General features: G+C 45.6%; 1 protein-coding gene and 1 pseudogene across 3 annotated transcripts in view; one reads left to right on the top strand and one right to left on the bottom strand.

The window, feature by feature from the left end:
• Positions 1–20,252, top strand: part of TRANK1 (tetratricopeptide repeat and ankyrin repeat containing 1) — a 127,083-nt gene that overhangs the window by 43,675 nt on the left and 63,156 nt on the right. Inside the window, exons 2-7 of one of the 3 annotated variants that reach the window (XM_039461848.2) lie at positions 498–632; positions 5,718–5,844; positions 10,629–10,779; positions 14,147–14,265; positions 17,878–17,961; positions 18,504–18,642. In XM_039461848.2, the coding sequence (XP_039317782.2) occupies positions 498–632; positions 5,718–5,844; positions 10,629–10,779; positions 14,147–14,265; positions 17,878–17,961; positions 18,504–18,642 (755 nt within the window). Of the gene's footprint in view, positions 1–497; positions 633–5,717; positions 5,845–7,018; positions 7,149–10,628; positions 10,780–14,146; positions 14,266–17,877; positions 17,962–18,503; positions 18,643–20,252 lie in introns of those variants that run through there. The other 2 variants (XM_039461849.2, XM_074406001.1) reach the window with 2 other exon arrangements.
• LOC104651842 (proteasome subunit beta type-10 pseudogene) lies at positions 7,770–8,307 on the bottom strand (annotated as a pseudogene).

Genomic DNA, 20,252 nt, shown 5'->3' with positions numbered 1-20,252 from the left:
ATGTGGTACAGTGGTCAAGAGCAGAAACTAGGAATTTATTAATTCTGGGGTCAGAAATGCGAAATGGCATTAGCAGATTTTTAGGCAAGTGACTTGAACCTCTGAGACTCAGTTTTCTTAGCTGAACAGTGGGGACAATGCCTTCCTGTGGGCTGTGGTGATGGGTAAATGCGATTAATAATAATGCTAGTTATAGGGATAGCGCTCACTACCTACCAGGTTTGTGTTGTCTCATGCATGGAAGCAGCCTCCTGCAGATTGTTAATGCTGAATACGTGGAATTGGTCTGGCCACCCTTGAGGACAGAAAATAACTGAGAACGATATGGTCTTGTCAGACACACTGCCTGGTTTCCTGGTGGTGGGAGGTGTTGCCAAGCTGTGCACTTTGAAGGTGGGTGGGGCCAGAGTGAACAAAACTCCAGATTTCAGCAGTGCAGCTGGGAAGGTAAACAGCCCTGCACGGGCCTGGCAGTAAGCCTCTACCCTGTCTCCCAGCAGGATGGACCCGACAGTGTATGCTGAGCTGTTGAAAGAATCTGGTAACCAGGTTCTTAAGAATGGAAACTTCTCTTTGGCCATCCGAAAGTACGACGAAGCCATCCAGATTCTCCTGCAGTTATACCAGTGGGGGTAAGTTTTCCCATTTCACCCCACTTTTTCTTTTTCAGTACATGGGGACACCGTTCCTTATGTTTTCTTTTCATTTCTTATCATTCCTCGTAGTTTCTGTTTTCTTTCTCCCTCACTTCCTATTTATCTTCTCTGCATTGTCAGAAACTGTAGGGAGATTGTTTGTTTAAGAAGGGAAATAGAAAGTGAAACAGAGGACTGTTGTTAAAGGAAACAAAACTTCCCCTTCTGGCTGGCTGGGGTTAGATTTCTTGGGATGGTTGAAGTCCCTGAACGAACCTCCTGGTTGTCATTCATTTCATCTTCTTGCCTATCCATGCCATCTACCCGCTGGCCATAGTGCACCCTGCCCCCCCCCCCACCTGCCCCCAGCCCCGCACTAAGGTTCACCTTCTCTTTCCCTGCCCCTTCAGCTTCTTGTAGACCCGTTCTCAACCAAACATGATAGTATTACAACATGTTTAAACATTTCTGAGGACCCCCCAAAGAGCTTCTTTTGTTTATGTAGGCTGTAGCTGTCAATACAGTATACTAGAACTTAAAACAGAAAAAAATTAAAATACGCATTTATTTAAAAATATCAATAAATTTGCCGGGCACAGTGGCTCACAACTGTAATCCCAGCAGTTTGGGAGGCTGAGGCAGACAGATCACCTGACTTCAGGAGTGTAAGACCAGCCTGGCCAACATGGTAAAACCTCCGTCTCTACTAAAAATACAAAATTAGCTGGGTGTAGTGGCACACCCTTGTAATCCAAGCTACTTGGGAGGCTGAGGCAGAGAATCACTTGAACCAATTACAGTGAGCTGAGATCGTGTCATTGCAGTTCAGCCCAGGCGACAAGAGTGAAACACTGTCTCAAAAATAAATAAATAAATACATCCATAAATTTATTACATGTATTTTTTTTTTTTTTTTTTTGAGACGCAGTCTCTCACTGTCTCCAGGCTGGAGTGCAGTGGTACGATCTTGGCCTACTGCAACCTCTGCCTCCAGGGTTCAAGTGATTCTCCTGCCTCAGCCTCCCGAGTAGCTGGGACTACAGGCATGCACCACCACGCTCAGCTAATTTTTGTATTTTTAGTAGAGACAGAGTTTCACCTTGTTGGCCAGGATGGTCTTGATCTCTCGACCTCATGATCTGCCCACCTTGGCCTCCCAATGTGATGGGATTACAGGTGAGAGCCACCACGCCTGACCTACGTGGTATATTTTTAAACTATATTTTCCAAAAGAGAAACTTGCACATTTTTGCAAATCTCCTTAATGCGTTGTCTCTGTAGAAGACAGCTGGCTTCTTACATCTGCATTCAGTCTGCTGCAATATCACGTTTCATATAGCTTCTGGAAAACTCCCTGTGTGAGTGTGAGAGAGTGAGTTTGAAAAAGGCACATTGATGTCTTACTTATTATATTAGCTTCCTGTTGCTGCTCTAACAAATTACCACCAATTTAGGGCTTAAAGCAATACAAATTCACTGTCTTGCAGTTCTGAAGGTCAGAAGTTCTAAACGAGTCTAATGGGGCTAAAATCAAGGTATTAGCAGGGCTGGTTCTTCGTGGAGACTCTGAGGCGAGATTCCACTTCCTTGCCTTTCTCAGCTTTGAGTGGCAGCCTATATTCTTTGGCTTGTGGGCCCTTCCTTTATCTTCAAAGCTTATCATTCCAATCTCTCTTCTGTTATCACTTCGCCTTCTTCTCAGCTGTGCTCCCGTCTCCCTCTGTCTCTCTCTGTCTCTGTCTTATAGTGACCCTTGTAATTTTTTTTTCATAATTCAGGATGATCTCCTATTCCTAAAAGCCTTAAATTGATCACACCTACTACATCTTTTGTTAATCACAGAAGTTAGTTTTTCTGTAAATAGAACAGTGTTTGGGGGCCATTATTCAGCTTACTACAATTGTGAAAGTACACCTTGTGAGTCATCTGCAGTGGTCCTGAGGGTCCTCAGAAGTTCCCAGATCATCTTTTGGAACAGCTGCAGTAGAGCAAGCAGAGGTTGGCCTCTGTGGGGTGCACACAACCTAAGCTCGTGCTAGGAACTGGCACCAAATTAAATGACTGAATCACGGCTCCCACCTCCCACTCCCATCTCCTTGAAGTCTACACTCTAGTTGAGTTTGAGTAGAGTATAAGAGGCTTGTGCCTGTAATTTCTGCAGTTCTGCTTTGTCCTGGTACATGTCAGAATCTTGTCAGAGCCAGGCCTAGAGATCCTCGATCAGGGGAAACATTCGGCTTTCTTAGAGGTAGTATTGGGTAGTGGTTCTGGTTGTAGTTTGACCCTACACTGTGTGTGTTCAGAGCTCAGCTCTACCACTTACTTTGTGACCCCTAATGGGACTTAAGCCTGTACATTCATACTGCCTTTTATGGGACCTTCCTGACACGGTTTCCCTTGCCCATCACCTGCTGCTGGCCTTCCTGTCGCAGGTAGCCAACACTGAGACTCAGGTGCATGTGATTCACAGCGTACTCGCAGGAGAAGGGGACTGAGGGAGGCAGGATGGCCCAGTGGAAGGCTCTAAGCATGGATGGTGTCTAAACCAAGCAAGATTTCACCTGATCACGTGGGCAGCTCTGGAGCATGAATGTGCTGCAGAGCTGGTTCCACTTTGAGGCAAGGGAGTTGACTGATTCTCATGCCACTCAGCCACTGGCTGTAGGCTCTCTGGCCCCCAGCAGTCATTCTAGGAAGTGGGGCTCTATTAGTCTGCTTGGGCTGCCATAACAAAATAGCGGACTGGCTGGCTTAAACAACCAAAATTTATTTCTCAAAGTTCTACAGGCTGGGAAGTCCAAGATCAAGTTGCCCCCTGTGAGGGATGTCTTCCTGGCGTGTTAATGGTTGGCTTCTCTCTGTGTTACATGCAGAGAGTGAGAGAGCAAGCTCTCTAGTGTCTCTTCTTATTCCATCGTGAGGGCTTTACCTTCATGACCTCATCTAAACATAACTACCTCCCAACAGCTTCATGTTCAACTACTGTCACATTGAGGGTTAAGGCTTCAAGATAGGGATTTTTGTTGTTGTTGTTGAGACAGAGTCTTGCTCTGTTGTCCAGGCTGGTGTGTAATGGCGGGATCTTGGCTCACTGCAACCTCTGCCTCCTGGGTTCAAGCGATTCTCCTGCCTCAGCCTCCTCAGTAGCTGGGATTATAGGCACCCCCCGCTCTACCATGACCGTTAATTTTTGTGTTTTTAGTAGAGACAGGGTTAGTCAGGGTAGTCTGGCTGGTCTCGAACTCCTGACTTCAGGTGATCTGCCCGCCTCCACCTCCCAAAGTGCTGAGCCACCGCGCCCGGCCAACATAGGGTGTTCCCCCCCCCCCCCCCCCCCGCTGTTGGGGGCGGGGGAAGTTCATTCCATAGTGTGGGTGTGACTCCTGGGGAAAGGGCAGCTCTCATTAGGCTGAGGATAAATCTCTGGAGAACAGGGTGCTGAGAACCTCTAGCTACAGCCAACAGACATTGCAGCTGGGAAAGACTGCACTGGCCAGGGTATCTGGGATGGACACCATGGCATCTCTTACACCTGTGGTCACAGCTCCCTAGCTGATCTCCCACTACTTGACCCACTGCCTCCTGTTTCTGGGGCCTCATCTCTGTTTCTGGGGCCTCATCCCTTCATCTAGAGGTTATGATGGGCCATGAAAGAAGCCAGACACAAAACACTGAGGGTGGGGACAGTAATGGAGGTGATTTTTCCTTTATTAATATTTTTGTGCTTATCTGTATCATCTACAGTGATTTCTTTATTATTCTACAGTGATTTGTATTATTTTTACAATTAAGAGTTTTTTTTTTTTTTTTTTTTTTTTTTTGAGACAGTGTCTCACTCTGTCACCCATGCAGGAGTACAGTGGTGTGATCTCAGCTCACTGCAACCTCCGCCTCCTGGGTTCAAGTGATTCTCCTGCCTCAGCTTCCCGAGTACCTGGGACTACAGGGGTGTACCACCATGCACAGCTAATTTTTGTATTTTTAGTAGAGACAGGGTTTCACTATGTTGGCCAGGCTGGTCTTGAACTCCTGAGCTCGTGATCCATCCGCCTTGGCCTCCTGAAGTTCTGGGATTACAGGTGTGAGCCACCGCGCCTGGCCACATAGGATCATGAGGTCAGGAGTTCGACACCAGCCTGGCCATCATAGTGAAACCCTGTCTCTACTAAAAATACAAAAATTAGCCAGGCATGGTGGTGTGCACGTGTAGTCCTAGCTGCTCAGGATGTTGAGGCAGGAGAATTGCTTAAACCCAGGAGGTGGAGGTTGCACTGAGCCAAGATCACACCATTGCACTCAAGCATGGTCAAGAGATCGAGATTCCATCTCAAAAAAAAAAAAAAAAAAAAAAAAAAGATATTAAATAAAAAAGAAGTCATAAGGCTTTTTTTTTTTTTTTTTTTTTTCTTTTCTTTGTATCTTACATTCAATTGGTAGCTGGACTTCTCTTGACATATTGTGGTTTGCATTGAATTTTCCTTCTTCTTCTGGCCTGGTTTCAGCACTGACTTGCAGCTGTGGCCTCTAGACCCAGGCCAGAGCCATCCCTGCCCTGCTATGCTTTAAAAGGCCCCCTTTTGGCCATCTTCCGGCTGTGCCCCTCCACGAAGGCAAGAGTCTGTAGGGCCAGGGCCATACTCATTGAAGAGAAATCACCCAAAGTAGATTTCTTACCTCCACTTTGGTCTACACTGTGGGTACCAGGACTATGGAACTCTCTGCCCATACACTCCACTCCCAGGGCCTGCACAGGCCTCTTACCTGCGGCCCGTTCTTCTGAGGGCTGGCAGTGAAGATGGTGTGATTCCATGTGGAGATCAGTGAGAGATGGAACCGATGTGTTGAGAACATTTGTCTTTAAAAGATGGGAGCAGAGTGTTAGGGAGTGAAGAAGGACAGATTTATAATTTGTAAATGTTCCAGGCTTTTGGGGGGCTTGGGAGACTGATCTGATAAGCATAAATGAGTCATTTCCTACTGAAACCCCTTTCCTGATGGCAGCAGCCAGCACTAGTATGAGGGACTTCAAGGAATGTTTTCTGTTTTGCAGAACCATGACAGAACACCGATTTGTTCTTACAGGGTTCCCCCGAGAGATTTGGCTGTGCTGCTGTGCAACAAATCAAATGCATTTTACAGCCTTGGGAAGTGGAATGAGGCATTTGTTGCTGCCAAGGAATGCCTCCAATGGGATCCAACCTACGTGAAGGTATGGGGCGGGAGGGTGAAGGTGTGGGGCGGGGAGGGTAAAGGTGCGGTGTGGGGATGGTGAAGGTGCGGGGCGGGAGAGTGAAGGTGTGGGGCGGGAGGGTGGAGGTGTGGGGTGGAGAGGGTGAAGGTGCGGGGCGGGGAGGGTGAAGGTGTGGGGCAGGAGGGTGGAGGTGCGGGGCGGGGAGGTGAGTTGGGGTTTGGGTAGTGGATGAAGCATGAGAGGATGAATGAAGGGGTGGGGCAGTGGCATCTGGGGGTGGCAGCTGCTGCCTCCTCCCTCTTAGCCTGCCTCTTTCCATTCCTTTTAAAAGTGGAAATGCTAGGAATGCTTCTAGTTCAGCTCTCTTTGCATCTTCAGACAGCTGCCCATAGGGCATGTGATCATTATCTGGAGAAGAGTATTGAAATGCACTGTGTAGGGACAGCAGAGCTTGGCCTCCTAGTAGATGGAGCACAGTGGAGATTTCAGAGCTGAGCTGGTTTTGTTCTGAGGTAGTTACGCCCACTCATAATCTGTTCGTGCTCTTTGCTGTTGGCAAGTTTCATTTGAGCAAAGCTTTACTTCAAATGGAAGCTGGGTGAATGACACAAGACCGATTCTTCAGAAGGCATTTGTTACAGTAGAAACCAGCTCTTTGGAGGGATCACGGAAGTTCGAGAGGCCAGTAAGACACTTTAAGATTGTTAACAAAGGTCAATAGACATCATTTGATTGTTTTTTCATAAAAAATGCCAAGTGCCACTCTTCATGGCACCTTTACCGTTCTTGGTGCCTCCAGGCAGACAAAAGGAGAGGAAGACTGATACTAGCTCTTGAGTCGTTTGGCCTCCAATCTGGGGAGAAGCTGAGCATTAAAATCAGAGGCCTTAAATTCAATAGCAACTCTGGAGCATCTGAAGCAGCACACAACGTGTGACCGCTAGGAACAGAAGGCGATGGGAAGGGAGTGGTGGAGGTTTGACCTGGGGAGTGCTTCAACTTTGAGAGAGGGATTTGGATATTTTACATAATAAGTGGACCCTGACTCTTAAACTTATTCGATTGGAAGATAAATACTTTAGAAAAACCTTGTTCAACCTGGGGTCCAGGACAGCTTTGAATGTGGTCCAACACAAATTCATAAACTTTCTTAAAACATTGAGTTTTTTGTTTTTTTTTTTTTTGTTTTGAGACAAGTTTTGCTCTTGTTGCCCGGGCTGGAGTGCAGTGGCATGATTCTCAGCTCACTTCAACCTCTGACTCCCTGGTTCAAGCGTTCAAGTGATTCTCCCGCCTCAGCCTCTAAGTAGCTGGGATTACAGGTACGTGCCACCATGCCCAGCTAATTTTTGTATTTTCAGTGGAGATGGAGTTTTACCATGTTGGCCAGGATGGTCTCAATTTCCTGACCTCATGATCCGCCCGCCTCCCAAAGTGCTGGGATTACAGGTGTGAGCCACCACACCCGGCCTGTGGTTGTTTTTTTTAATGCTCATCAGCTCTTGTTAGTGTTAGTGAATTGTATGTGTAGCCCAAGACAGTTCTTCCAGTGTGGCCCGGGGAAGCCAAAAGATTGGACACCACTGCTTTAGAAGTTACTGACTAGTTTAGATAAACGGGAGTGTATTCGTGGGCGATTTCTTCCCAAAGGTATTTTAGAATATTCCCAATTCTCTAGCTGGGATGGTGTTAATATTTGGGTTTTGCCCACATCTCTGAAGTGACCCAAGGTACTTGATGATTTTACGTCAAAGGGGCTCTTCCTTGAGGGCCAAACCTGCAGCAGCCCCTGAAGGCACAGCAAATTAGATTGACAAGAGGCAGATTAATAGGAGACAAGTATACAGATTTCATTTGATGTTGACTTTTATGTGCCAAAGGAATCTTCCTAGAAAAGAAGTAAAGCTCCAAAAAAGTAGACAGGCCTGAGATCATCTATGATATTTTTATTTATTTATTTTTATTTTTTATTTTTATTTTTTGCTGTTTGTATTTTCTGGGTTTATTTCCCCTTGTTCCAAGCTCTAAGCCTCAGGACTGTTTTACTCCACCTCCGTAGCCTGCACGGTTTCCTCCACTAGCGCCAGAGTTAGTGGCTTCACTGTCTGGGTCAGGAAAGCTATGGTTCCAGGCACAAAGTGGTAGTGACCAGACCTCTTCACGGGCTCTGTGGGCGAGCTCAGTGTCCTCAGTAGCTTGGCGCCTGACTTCGTGATCACACGTGTCCGCATTGCCCCCGGAGCCCCGGTCACCCAAGATTCCTGCGGTGATGGCTTCCACCAGCAGCCCCTGAGCAGCCTCCAGCCTCATGAACCGGTCTTCTAACACCGCCAGGGCCGTGTCCTGGCCAGAGCCCAGGGCCGTGAAGAGCATATGGCTGTAGGAGCCATGGGGATGTACTCCGTAGAGCTGCGGTCCAGTCAGGTCTACACCGCCCATGATCAGCGATGCACCCACGTGGCCCTGGTACCTGCTCGTGGATAGGCGGAGTCAGCCACACGTGGGGCCCAGGCCTTGGCCCTCTATGCCCAACCTGTGTGCTATCCCCGCCCCTTCCTGTGGCCTGGAGCTCGATCCTATGATATTTTTAATAAAAAGTAATAACTTGTGGAGATGTGACAAGACAAAGGAAAAGAGTTTTAGGTCTGTAGGGGCTGCAAACTGTGGGAAGGTGTACGTATGTGGGAAGATAAGGGCTATCTTAGCAAGGTTTGTTCGGGCTAGTCTTGGTGCTGAATTTCTCTCTTCTTCATGGCCATAAAACTTTCCTGAGAGAGGAGATTTATGGGAGTCCTCATGTCTTCAGAGTTTCTGCTTCTTAGTCAGTTAAGTGAAGCTCAGGGAAGCTGCTTCTGCATCTGTACAATCTCAGATACCTTCAGCTCAAAATAATCCTTATGCCAAAGTGGCATATTTTAGGGTGGCATATTCTGATCCCCTTCATCTTCCTCAAAACAAACAAACAAACAAATAAACAAAAAACCAAAAAACCAAACTCTTAAATCTGAGGACGGCAAAGAAATGGGAGATTCTCTACTAGGTTGCCTGGTTAGAAAAAATAAAACACAACTTTTTACTTTTTTCTCCTGCTTCCTTTGATATCTGAGGTCTTCAGACTTTCAAATGAAGGTTAAAACAAATCAATAAATAGAAATTTGTTGTTATGTGGAATTTTAAAGTACTTCCTACTTTATGAACCCAGTTGGTGAACACCTGTTATCTTTTTTTTTTTTTTTGAGACAAGGTCTTGCTTCGTTACCCAGGCTGAAGCCTTGACCTCATGGGCTCAAATGATCCTCCTCCCTCAGCCTCTGGAATACCTGGGACTACAGGCTTGCACTACCATGCCCAGCTAATTAAAATTTATTTTTATTTTTGTAGAGACAGGGTCTCACTATGTTGCCCAGGCTGGTCTTAAACTCCTAGGCTCAAGAAATCCTCCTGCCTTGGCCTCCCAAAGTGCCAGAATTACAGGCTTGAGTCACCACACCCAGCCTCCTGTTACCTTAGACAGAAAATTGTTTTGGTAGATACCTGAGGTTGATTCAGATGATCAAAGTGGGGAAGGCAATATCATTTTATTCTTATTCGAAGAGTCATATTATTTGTATATGGGCAAAATGTGACCATTTTCTTCTATTGATCATTGTAATTTTCTTCTTTCTATAGAAATCAAATATTGCTTTGACCTCTCGTGAGTGTTGCTTATAATGTAGAACTCAGTAAATCTCAATGTGTGCCATTACAACTTTTTTCCTACATACTCAGTGGAAATTGTGTTTACTTTGAAAGGGGTGGGAAAAACACCTTTGTTTTCATGTCAATCTCATTCTTTTCCTGAACACTAGTCAAAGGATTGTTTTCATTCTTCTGTTCTGGCCCAAGCTGTGACTTGAAGTATGAATAAATAAATAAGGCCAGGTGCAGTGGCTCACTTGAGCTGCACCCCAGCCTCATAATCTCAGCATTTTGGGAGGCTGAGGCAAGAAGATTGCCTGAGGGCAGGAGTTCAAGACCAGTTTGGGCAATACAGCAAGACTTCGTCTCTACAAAAAATAGAGAAATCATCTTGGCATGGTGGTGTACACCTGCAGTCCCAGCTAGTTTGAGCCCAGGAGCTAGAGGGTGGCAGTGAGCCAGGATCATGCTACTGTACTCCAGCTTAGGTGATAGGGCAAGATTCTGTCTCAATCAGTCAACCAGTCAATCAATTAATCAATAAAAAAACAAACCAACCACAGATGTAACTGGAAACAGACCTTCTTCCTTCTTTCTGTGTCATATGTTAGATGTTATTTAAGTCATGGATTTGAAAGTGATTGTCTTCTTGACAGTTAAATGACAGGAGCAACGTGGCACAGAATATAATGTGGAAACCCTGTACCCAGTGCTGGTTAGAAATCGCTGTTTACATAGAAGTAAGACAAGGTCTGAGTCTGTTGCCCAGGCTGGAGTGCAGTAGCATGACTGTGCAGTGTCGATCTCCTGGGCTCGGGCAATCCTCTCACCTCGGCTTCCTGAGCAGCTGGGACTACAAGGCATGTGACACTACGCCCAGCTAATTTTTCTTCTCTTTTTAGTAGAGACAGGGTCTCACTATGTTGGCCAGGCTGGCCTCCAACTCCTAAGCTCAAACTGCCTTGGTCTCTTGAAGTGTTGGGATTATAGGCATGTGCCACTGCACCCCGCCAGAAGTGAGACTTTCAGAGTTGGATTTCCCATGTTGCCAATCTTGCTTTTCCTTTCACCAGTAGGTTAAAGGAGTTGCGGTACATGACAGCTTTGCTTTTTTCCTGTTCCAGGGATACTACCGAGCTGGTTATTCCTTGCTGAGGTTGCTCCAGCCTTACGAAGCTGCCCGCATGTTTTTTGAGGGTCTGAGACTTGTGCAGAGAAGCCAAGACCAGGCACCAGTGGCTGATTTCCTTGTTGGAGTCTTCACCACTATAAGCAGTAAGTTGGAACTGGGGAAACTTTTTGTAAAGTCCTTGTTATTTTATTCTAATAGCTCCTGGGGACTCAGGCTCATGGGGAGATAATTTCTGGGTGTTTCTTTGTGGTTTATTTATTTATTTATTTATTTATTTATTTTGAGACGGAGTTTCGCTCTTGTTACCTAGGCTGGAGTGCAATGGCACGATCTTGGCTCACCGCAACCTCTGTCTCCTGGGTTCAAGCAATTCTCCTGCCTCAGCCTCCTGAGTAGCTGGGACTACAGGCGTGTGCCACCATGCCCAGCTAATTTTTCTATTTTTAGTAGAGATGGGGTTTCACCATGTTGACCAGGATGGTCTTGATCTCTTGACCTCGTGATCCACCCATCTTGGCCTCCCAAAGTGCTGGGATTACAGGCGTGAGCCACCATGCCCGGTGGGTGGCTAATTTATATAGTTTAATGAAACTAGTTTACACATTAGAAAGCATTTTGGAAGCTTCGGTGGCTTCTGCCTTTGTGAAAACGATGAAGTACTTTTTGCACAAATGACTTAAAGCTTTGCGAGTTTGGTTTCAGACTTTTTTGTTTTTTGAGACGAAGTCTCACTCTGTTACCAGGCTGGAGTGCAGTGGTGTGATCTTGGCTCACTGCGACTTCTGCCTCCTGGGTTCAAGTGATCCTCCTGGCTTAGCCTCCCAAGTAGCAGGGACTACAGGCACGCCTCACCATGCCCAGCTAATTTTTTGTATTTTTAGTAGAGACAGGGTTTCACTATATTGACCAGGATGGTCTCGATCTCTTGACCTCGTGATCAGCCTGCCACGGCCTCCCAAAGTGCTGGGATTACAGACGTGAGCCACCTTGCCCGGCCGGTTTCAGACTTCTTAAGTGTTTTGTGTTGCTATACATAGAGATTTCCATATTTATACTACTCGCCCGATGTTTTGCTCTTTCCTGTGTTTTTTTTTTGAAGACGGAGTTTTACTCTTGTTTGCCCAGGCTGGAGTGCAATAGTGTGATCTTGGCTAACTGCAACCTCTGCCTCCCAGGTTCAAGGAATTCTCCTGCCTCAGCCTCCCAAGTAGCTGGAATTATGGATGCCTACTACCATGCCTGGCTAATTTTTTGTACTTTTAGTAGAGACAGGGTTTCACCGTGTTGGCCAGGCTGGTCTCAAACTCCTGACCTCAAGTAATCCACCGCCTCAGCCTCCCATAATGCTGGGATTACAGGTGTGAGCCACTGCACCCAGCCTTTCCTGTGATTTTTCACATGTATGTTTCCAGTCTATTAAGAAAATATTTATTTGCTATGAAAATAACCTGGAAGGGCTGAGGTAGGGTCCTGTGAAAGCTGATAATGGGCGCTCTGTGTCAGGGCTGTGCTTCTCACTGCCTGGTGTTGTAGAATCAGCAGAGGACCTACATGCTCAGCCTCTCAGGGAGGGGAAGCTTTTGTGTCACTTCGTTGTTACTACTCTAATGACCTGGCCTAAGACATAGCTTTGTCAGTGGGCTAGATCAGGCAAAATCAGAAACTAGTAAAGCACAGTGAATAAACTCACTCCTCGCCAGTGATGGTGCAGTCCAAAGTCCTGCCAATACCTAGGCTGTTGTTTTTAAACATGGTATTTGATCAAATTTAAGTTGCACTAAGAGTGCTGTTAATTTATGCACTGCCAGTGAGAGACCATACTGATTGTAAGACACGTCCTGATTTCAGAGATGTTAGAATATAAAAAATGGCCCATGTTGGAATTTCTGAAAAATGGTCTTTGGCTTTTAAATGCGGGGAAACCACAGCTGGCAATTGATAGACTGTTATCAATCAAACTGTTCCCACTGAAGTTGTGGGAAACCAACTTCTATGGTCTGTGAGTAGAATCCCACAGATTTTGACAAGTTTGGTACAGAGAGGGGGTTACAGCAGTAGCAGGCAGGGGTAGAGAGTTAAAGGCAACTGCAGCCATGTCCCCTAGACAGGGAAGTAGAGGGTCTCTGGACAGGTGATGATGGGTCACAGCTCTCCACTCAGTCTTTTGCAAACGGTGGCCAGGACTAGCTTCACTTTCTTCCCAATCTGGTGGCTTGGTTTTTCCCTGCACTTCCTCACTGCCTTCTCTGCATGTTATTATTATTATTTTTTGAGATAGAGTCTCACTCTGTTGACCAGGCTGGAGTGCAGTGGCAGACCTAGGCCCACTGTAACCTCTGCCTCCTTGGTTCAAGCGATTCTCCCACCTCAGCCTCCTGAGTAGCTGGGATTACAGGCGCTGCCACCACACCCAGCTAATTTTTGTATTTCAGTAGAGACCAGGTTTCACCATGTTGGCAAGGCTGGTATCCACCTCTTGACCTCAGGTAATCCCCCTGCCTCCACCTCCCAAAGTGCTGGGATTACAGGCATGAGCCACTGCACCCATCCTTTGCATCTTTTAAATGTCACTACTCTGTCAGAAGCCAGTCCAGAATTACGGGAATTCCAAAACACTGCTTCCTGATGACCGCCTCTTAAGGTAACCTGGGTGGTTTGCATTCTGCCTTTCCCTGAAAGGGGGCAGTTAACAGGACTTTTTAGGGCAACGCATCCAGTACTTTACCATAGTACTCCTTTTTGGAAGGTAAAGAAATTGGCGTGACCTAGTTTCTAAATTTTGAAAAATATATTTGTGAGAAACTTTGTATCCTTTCGTATAGTATACATTTGTTTTGATATTTACTTTTTTTTTTTTTTTTTTGAAATTAACAACCTTGGAAGAGGTGAGAAGTTATTCTGACTCTTGATCTGTCCCTTTGGACAATCTCATCTGTGAATTTGAGAAATGTGATTGGAGGATCATAAGGTGTAATAGGTTGATGGGTTACCAGGCCAGAAGAATGTATACTGATGACAAGAGTTGGTAGATCTGGGTTCCCATCTTGTTTCTTGTCATGAACTAGCTGCATGATATGCCATGAAACCTATCTTCATTTGTCATAGTTTCTAATCTTTTAGGTAACAATATTTGTCTCATTTTTCTTAAAGGAAGTGAGTTTTGTGACTTAAGCTTCCATTTCCTCCTCTATAAGTGGAGATAATAGGTACTTCCTTAGTGGTTTGCTTGAGGGATTAAATATAAGGACGGATGACGGGGCTTGGCAACTAGAAAGGCGAAGTGAACGTTAATTATGCTGCCTAACTCTTGGGGGATTGATTTTATGATGAACTGAAAATAATTGCCACTTTAATCAGTTATAAAGGACTTCATATTACTTTGAAAATGCCTTTCTTTTGGGTATCTTTAATTTACCATTTGTCTTTGTGTGATCTTAATTGGAGGACTTTTCTCAAATACTGTAGACTTTCCCCACGTTAAAATCTCTAAATTATGAAACTTTCTTTCAGATGACTCCATTGTTTTGCAAAGTTTCTTGCCTTGCTTTGATCATATTTTCACAACTGGATTCCCAACAGAAGTGTGGCAATCAGTAATAGAAAAGTTGGCAAAAAAAGGATTATGGCATGTAAGTAAAAGGTGATGGCTCTCTCGTGGGGAGAGTACATTCTTGTTTAAATTATTTCTTTTCATTGACACTGAGGGATTGCAATTTATTATTTGTTTATCTTGATGCCAGGATGAATTTTTTTTTTTTTTTTTTTTGAGACGGAGTTTTGCTCTTGTTACCCAGGCTGGAGTGCAATGGCGCGATCTTGGCTTACTGCAACCTCCGCCTCCTGGGTTCAGGCAATTCTCCTGCCTCAGCCTCCTGAGTAGCTGGGATTACAGGCACACACCACCATGCCCAGCTGATTTTTTGTATTTTTAGTAGAGATGGGGTTTCACCATGTTGACCAGGATGGTCTCGATCTCTTGACCTCGTGATCCACCTGCCTCGGCCTCTCAAAGTGCTGAGATTACAGGCTTGAGCCACCGCGCCTGGCGCCAGGATGAATTTTTAACTGGGACATCATTAAAGATGGAAAGTCTTTGAGATGGATTAATTAGCCAGTTTCCATTTATTTTTAAAGATGGAAAAAAACACTTAGATTGTGGCAGCCTCACTCCTTGCTCTGTGTCTCCACTGTCATCAAAGAAATGTAAAGTACAGATGCTAGTGGTAGCACGGAATGAGAAAAAGAAAGTTGCGTGTTCATTTTCACAATTCTTTTTGATACTGCATTAGCTAGTGTGTTCCCGGATGACCTATCTGGGCTGCTCCCAAGGGTTCCGATGTGGTTTTGAGGGACTGCTAACATTTGGATAGTAGCTAAGTGAGATTGTAGGACCTGAACCCAGGGCCAGGAATCCACAGAATGGAGGAGTGGGTGGACTGTGGAGGCCTGGGCTTCAGTTTCACACAGATGTGTCCTTGAATCAGAATCCTCCACTTACTATTTTTGGCTAATTACTTCCCCTCTGAGTTTTATTTCCTCATTTGTAAGTTGCGTTACATAAACTTACTCCTTCAGAGTTTTGGTGAGAATTAGAAATAATGGACAAGAGCAACTATCAGGTAAGGTTTGTTGAAGACTTACAGCGCCAGGTGCTGAGCTGAAGAGTTTTATAATACCAGGCATATTCTTTTTTTTTTTTTTTTTTTTTTTTTTTTGAGACGGAGTTTTGCTCTTGTTACCCAGGCTGGAGTGCAATGGCGCGATCTCGGCTCACTGCAACCTCCGCCTCCTGGGTTCAGGCAGTTCTCCTGCCTCAGCCTCCTGAGTAGCTGGGATTACAGGCACGCACCACCATGCCCAGCCAATTTTTTGTATTTTTAGTAGAGACAGGGTTTCACCATGTTGACCAGGATGGTTTCGATCTCTTGACCTCGTGATCCACCCGCCTCGGCCTCCCAAAGTGCTGTGATTACAGGCTTGAGCCACTGCGCCTGGCAATACCAGACATATTCTAAGTGCGGGTGAATAGTAGTTCATTGGTGATAGGCTATAAGTGCTCATGAGAATGTGCTGGCCAAAGCTAGGAGTTTGGTTAGAACAGGGTAACAGGGAAAGCTGGGCTCTCTAAAGCTGGGCAGTCCAGAAAAGTCACCAAAAGTAAGGGCAACCCTCCTGATCCAAGAAGGTTGGGTGACTTTAGAATAGAGAATTCTTCAATTTTGGGCAAGATAATGGATTGTATTGGAAATCTAATGAAATGTATGGGGCTCTCTTGTCATGCATTGATAATTATGTATATAGTTTCAGGGGGCTCATAGGAAACCCCTAGACTCCAGCCATGGGCTCCCTGAAGCTTACTCCCGTATTAAAAAATCTTGGGAGGGCAGGCACCAGGGATGAGGAAAGCAGATTGAACTGTTGGGGAACCAGTAGTCAGAAATCCAGGGTCCTGTTAAAAGACATTTGGGATCTTTTCTCTGTGGATAAGGCAGCTGGACCAAGAGATCCATAGTGATCCTCCCAGCCTTATTTTTAAAGAAGTTTTGAAATTCTGTAATTCCAAGTTCTAGGTTACATCTGTGAGAAGGAGGGCTTAGGCCTCATTAGCAGGAAGATAGTTTAATTTACTTCACTCAGAAAAAGAACTTTGTCCTCTCTTCCCAGTGTGGGATGGACATGAATAGAGCTCCATGGCCTAGGTAGAGAATGAGAGAATGGGAGACAGGCAACTCCTAATAGATGATTGTCCCAGCCAGTCAAAAGAAGGGCCCAGGAATCCAGCCCAAGTGGCAGGTCCAACATCCTACCTGCAGTGCGGCTCTGGTAATTCGCAAATACTGTAGACAGAGGCATCTTTTAAAAGGCCAGCAATCTGGACTGCTAAAATCCTGAACGTATTATGTGGAGTTGAGTGTGGGCAGTGAGGCCTGTTTAAGGTAAAAAGTTAAGAATAGGTGTCATGGAAGTTGCAGTGAGCTGAGATCACACCACTCTACTCCAGCCTGGGCAACAAGAGTGAGACTCTGTCTCAAAAAGGGAAAAAAAAAAAAAAAAAAAAGAATGGGTTGGCTGGGCACGGTGGCCATGCCTGTAATCCTAGCACTTTGGGAGGGCAAGGTGGGCAGATTGCCTGAGCTCAGGAGTTCGAGACCAGCCTCGGCAATACAGTGAAACCCCGTCTCTACTAAAATACAAAAAAAATTAGCTAGGCATGATGGCATGTGCCTGTAGTCCCAGCTACTCAGGAGGCTGAGGCAGGAGAATTGCTGGAATCTGGGAGGTGGAGGTTGCAGTGAGCCAAGATTGTGCCACTGCACCCAGTCCTGGGCGACAGAGTGAGACTCCATAAGGAATGGCTATCAGTCTGAAGGAAACTAGAAGCAAGATGTGGCTATGGGCTCAGTTCCTGTCGTCCTAAGTCCACTGGCAAGAGCCATACATGACAGAGGCTGGAGCTGAGACTAGTTCTCCAATCATGGTCATCACAGAGCTAGGAATTCTTACCCCTGGAAGCATACCTGAATGATCTCAGTAGGGGCTTCTCAGGATGTGCTGTGTGACCTAGGAAAATGGCTTAACTTCTCTGGGATTTATTCTCTTCAGCAACTTAGATAGGGTCAGTGGTTTAACAACTGGGTCTCTGAAAAAAGGGTGCTGATTTGTAGCATTTGCTAATTTTGGTAACATAAATACTCTCACCATGGCCAATTTCCAGCTGCTAAAATGACATAAAAGACCTGGAGTTAGGAAGAGATGGGCATAGTCAACTCAGTAGCTGATAGGAGCTGGCTCCAGCCTACCACTTGATAGGGTCTAATGCGCTCCACATATTTGGGGCTTTTAAAACACTGATGTGCTGAATAATTGATTGGAATGGGATATTTCTAAAGGATTTGAGTCTTCCAATTGCTAAACCTTAAGAACTTGGCAGGGAATTACTTTTTTTTTTCTAATCCCATTGCAACTATACTGTGAAATGCTGCCTGACATCAGCTGTTCCTGTCCTCAGCAGGCTTTGAGGAAGTGTGGAGGGGCTGTAGTCCTCAACAGGAAGTTGACTAGACAGAGACTTTGATTGTCACAGCAAATAGCTGAAAATCTTGGCAAGCGCTTTAAAAAAAGACAAAGCTAGAGACCGTTTTTCATTTGCTTGTTTTAAAGCGTAGTAAAACTTTTGTGCTCTGATAACCGATGCGGAGAACATTATTACTCTAGCTGTTTCTTTTTTCTCCTTCCACCAGCCTTTTCTATTTCTGTCAGCAAAAAAAGACCGGCTACCAAGAAATATTCACGTCCCAGAGTTATCACTGAAAAGTCTCTTTGAGGTAAGGTAATTTTTTTTTTTTTTTGAGACTAAGTCTCGCTCTTTTGCCCAGGCTGGAGTGCAATGGCACAGTCTTGGCTCACTGCAACCTCTGGCTCCTGAATTCAAACGGTTCTCCCTGCCTCAGCCTCCTGAGTAGCTGGGATTACAGGCCCCTGCCGCAATGGCTGGCTAATTTTTGTCTTTTTTTAGTAGAGGCAGGGTTTTGCCATGTTGGCCAGGCTGGTCTTGAACTCCTGACCTCAGGTGATCCGCCTGTCTTGTTCTCCTAAAGTGTTAAGATTACAAGGGGAGCTACCATGCCTGGCCTCGTAAGGTAATTTCTTGAAACATACGCTTCCTTGTGTCTGGGACATTTTCATTTAGCTGCCTTATGAGAAATTTGTTATTTCTAATAATGCTAGACTTGGACCACAGCTAATCCAAGTTATACTGATTCCGAACTTGATGTGTAAAGGAATTTGAAGCTTCATCTTGACTAGTGACTTCCATAATTTGTCCTGTGTGTGTGTGTGTGTGTGTGTTTTTTTTTTTTTTTTCCAGAAATATGTTTTCATTGGACTGTATGAGAAGATGGAACAGGTGCCCAAGTTAGTCCAGTGGCTCATCTCCATTGGTGCAAGTGTTGAGACTATAGGACCGTATCCCCTTCATGCCCTCATGCGACTCTGCATCCAAGCCAGTGAGTCTTCTCCCAATTTTACATCCTCTAAGGTGTCCTTCCACCCATTCTGGGACTCTGCTGAGCCCAAGTGAAACTAGAATTAAGCCACCTGAATGCAGACCATTTGAAAATTCAAATGATCTGATTATTCAAATGAATGAAGCGGCAGGGAAATAGCACCATTTTTATCTTTCCTGGCACCTAGTAGCTCCAGGAGGCCAAACGGAAAGGATTCTGTGTTTCTAGAGAGATCCTGGCAGCAGAGTGGAGCCCTGGGACCCAAGGAAGGGAGTTAGCATACACAGGGGAAACAGCTAAGCAAGGACGTGATCCTAGTGGGGTCACTCCGGCCTGACCTCAAGAGCAGCTCTGCAGCAGGAATGCACCACGCTCTGCACCACCTTGAGGCACTGGGGCTGGCCTTTTGAATCCCCATGTCAGTAAATCGAGAGCTAGAGAATGCACTCGGGGAGAGAGCCAGGGTCCAGAAGGAAGCTCCCTGGGAAGTGGTTGCTGGGCAACGCTCCCAGGAGACCTGTGGAGTTTCCTCCCGCTGGCAGAGGCAGCTTTGGTCTTTTTCCCAGGTTCATTTTCACTTTAGCCCAGAGGGCTGACTGCTGTGTTGTGGGACACACGACACAGTCCCTTGGCTGGGGGGGACCCCAAGGGAGACATGAGCTGTTGCTCATACAGTTTGGTTGTGCTTCTTTTAAAGGACTGCTATTTTCACGAAATTCTTTTTTAAGCTTCACCATCTGGTTATAGGATTTAACTTTAAAAATATTTTTATTTTATCATTAACACACACATACACACACACTCACACTTTAGATAGAAGTTTGTTTTTCTTCCCAAGCACACGTGGCATCACTGTGGGACATTCGCCCATAGCGTTTTAGCGCCAGAAGGGGCCGAGAGAACTTGTCTAGTCTACCTCTTGTAGGCCATATCATTTCCCTGGAACGGGGGAGCAAGAGGTGGCCTTGGGCCTTGAGGCCTGGGACCCCTGTCTTTGCGTTAGCTAGATTTATCCTGCTGTTATTTGTTTTATATAGTGGGAAATTTATAGGAGATTTTTTCCTTTTTTTGAGAGTGAGTCTAGTCACGTTAAAAAAAAAAAAAGAAAAGAAAAAGAGAGTGAGTCTCATTATATCACCCAGGCTGGAGTGCAGTGATGCGATCTTGTCTCACTGCAATCTTTGCCTGCTGGGTTCAGGTGATTCCTCTGCCTAAGCCTCCCGAGTATCTGGGATTACAGGCACCAGCCACCACATTTGGCTAATTTTTTTTTTTTTGAGACAGAGTCTCGATCTATTGCCCAGACTGGAGTGCAATGGTGCGATCTCAGCTCATTGCAACATTTGCCTCCTGGGTTCAAGGGATTCCCCTGCCTCAGCCTCCTGATTACAGGCTCAATCTCAGCTCACTGCAACCTTTGCCTCCAGGGTTCAAGCGATTCTTCTGCCTCAGCTGGGATTACAGGTGCCCACTGCGCCTGGCTAATTTTTTTTTTTTTTTTTTTTTTTTTTTTTTTTTTTTTTTTTAAGCAGAGATGGGGTTTCCCGTGTTGGTCAGGCTGGTCTCGAACTCCTGACCTTGTGATCTGCCTGACTTGGCCTCCCAAAGTG

This window comes from Saimiri boliviensis, chromosome 9, assembly GCF_048565385.1.
Source record: "Saimiri boliviensis isolate mSaiBol1 chromosome 9, mSaiBol1.pri, whole genome shotgun sequence".
NCBI classification, from domain to species: Eukaryota; Metazoa; Chordata; class Mammalia; order Primates; family Cebidae; genus Saimiri; species Saimiri boliviensis.
The sequence above is the reverse complement of the archived record's forward strand: the minus strand, read 5'-3'. Positions and strand labels throughout refer to the sequence as shown.